At 50.1% G+C, this 1,808-nt stretch overlaps 1 protein-coding gene across 1 annotated transcript in view; it reads left to right on the top strand.

Annotated features, from left to right (window-relative positions):
- TRPM4 (transient receptor potential cation channel subfamily M member 4) overlaps positions 1 to 1,808 on the top strand; it is a gene marked incomplete at its 3' end in the record, with an annotated part of 31,742 nt that overhangs the window by 25,993 nt on the left and 3,941 nt on the right. Inside the window, exons 9-10 of the mRNA XM_045292636.1 lie at positions 2 to 129; positions 267 to 473. Coding sequence (XP_045148571.1) covers positions 2 to 129; positions 267 to 473 — 335 coding nt within the window. The remainder of the gene's footprint in view (position 1; positions 130 to 266; positions 474 to 1,808) is intronic.

Below are 1,808 nucleotides of genomic sequence, written 5' to 3'. Positions count from 1 at the left end.
GCCTTTGCAGGGTCTGCGGAGGCCCCTCCCCCTAACGTAGGGCACGTGCTGAAGCTGCTGCTGGGGGAAATGTGCGCGCCCAGGTACAGCGCCTTGGATGTCCACTCTGGCCGCGACTGCCGAGAGAGTGTAAGGACTGAGCTGGGCTGGGGTGGGGCTGTCCCAGGGAGGAGGCGTGGCCACGGGTTGTGGGTGTGTCTGAGCCTGGGCGGGGCCAGGGAGCTGTGGGCCGGGCGCGGCCTTTACCTGGCCTTTCCTACTTGCAGATGTGCCTGCTCTCAGCCAGGGCAACCTCTGACCTCAGGCTGGACGCTCTCCTTGGGCAGGGCCCCTGGAGTGACCTGCTGCTCTGGGCCCTGCTCTTAAACAGGGCTCAGATGGCCATGTACTTCTGGGAGATGGTGAGTTCCGACGGGCGCCTTCCTCTCACGTCCCCTCAACAACACAAAACAAAAAACCACCCAAACTCACTGGCATTGAGTTGATTCTGACAGAGTAGAACCGCCCCTTTGGGCTCCCAAGACCTTAGACCTTCACCGGAGCAGACAGCCTCATCCTTCTCCTGGGGAGTGGCTGGTGGCTTTGAACCGCCAACCTTGTGGTTAGCAGTCGTCTAATAGCATACCTGGCAGCGCCCCCAGCATCCTTTTGAGTGTGATGTTAGCTGTAGGTTTGGCTGTTTTAATACATTCCCTTTATCATATTGAGGGGATTCCCCCAGTCTTAGTTTTTTTGAGTTTTTCTTTTTTTAAGCATATTTAAGGCAATTAATTTACAGTCATGTCTAGTAAGTCAAATGTCTTTAGACTTACTTCTTTAGACTGACTCACTTAGTGTCTTTGGAGACAGTATCTGCTATTTTCTTCTGTGAACGAGCCATACTTTGTTACTTTGTGTATGGATTGCGATCTTTTTTAAAAATTTTAATCATTTTATTGGGGCTCATACAACTCTTATCACAATCCATACATCCATCCATTGTGTCAAGCACACTTAAACATTTGTTGCCCTCATCATTCTCAAAATTCGCTTTCCGCTTGGGTTCCTGGAATCAGCTCCTCATTTTCCTTTTTTCCCTCCCCCTCCCTCCCTGTTCCCCCCTCCCTCATAAACCCTTAATAATTTATCAATTATTATTTTATCTTATCTTACACTGCCCGGCATCTCCCTTCACCCACCCAGACTGCGATCTTTTTCGTTCAAATGCAAGCATTTTGAATATTCCAATGTGGAAGCTCAGGACATCTGCTTTTCCTTCCTCACCCCAGCATCGAATGTTACCACTTGGGGGTTGCTGGTGTTTGTTCAGGGGCTTGTCCAAACTCTCTTGGTAAAGGCTGCCTTCGGTGTCATGTGTGGTCACTGAAGTCGATGTCCTTTTAGCTTAGTTCTCATCTAGTGGTTGGTCAGGAGTTTCTTCAGCACCTGGAGCTGAAAACCAAAGCCCAGACTGCACAACCCCAACTCGGAAGTTTCAGTCCTTGCAGACTGACTCCTTCAGTTCTCAGCCAGGCCGTTTGTGAGTCTGTCTTCCCGTGTTAGTCCCGGTGGACCGGAGAAACAAATTCATAGACACTCATCTGTGTCTAAGAAAGAGCCTTATGCCAATGAGTAATTGTATCTGAAGAAAACATCCCGGCCCAGTCCAGATCAAGTCCACATGTCCAGCATTAGCCCGTAGGTCCGATACCAGTCTCAGCATTAGCCCGTAGGTCTGATACCAGTCTGTAAGTTCCTCTTTGGACTCACGCAACACATGCAATGATGCCGAATGCAGGAAGATCACAGGCCAGTGGGTGGAAGGTCTT

The sequence above is a fragment of the Echinops telfairi genome, unplaced genomic scaffold, assembly GCF_000313985.2.
Source record: "Echinops telfairi isolate 266 unplaced genomic scaffold, ASM31398v2 ScPeMD7_655;HRSCAF=1070, whole genome shotgun sequence".
NCBI lineage: Eukaryota > Metazoa > Chordata > Mammalia > Afrosoricida > Tenrecidae > Echinops > Echinops telfairi.
Note: the sequence above shows the minus strand (reverse complement) of the source record. Positions and strands in the feature narration are given on the sequence as shown.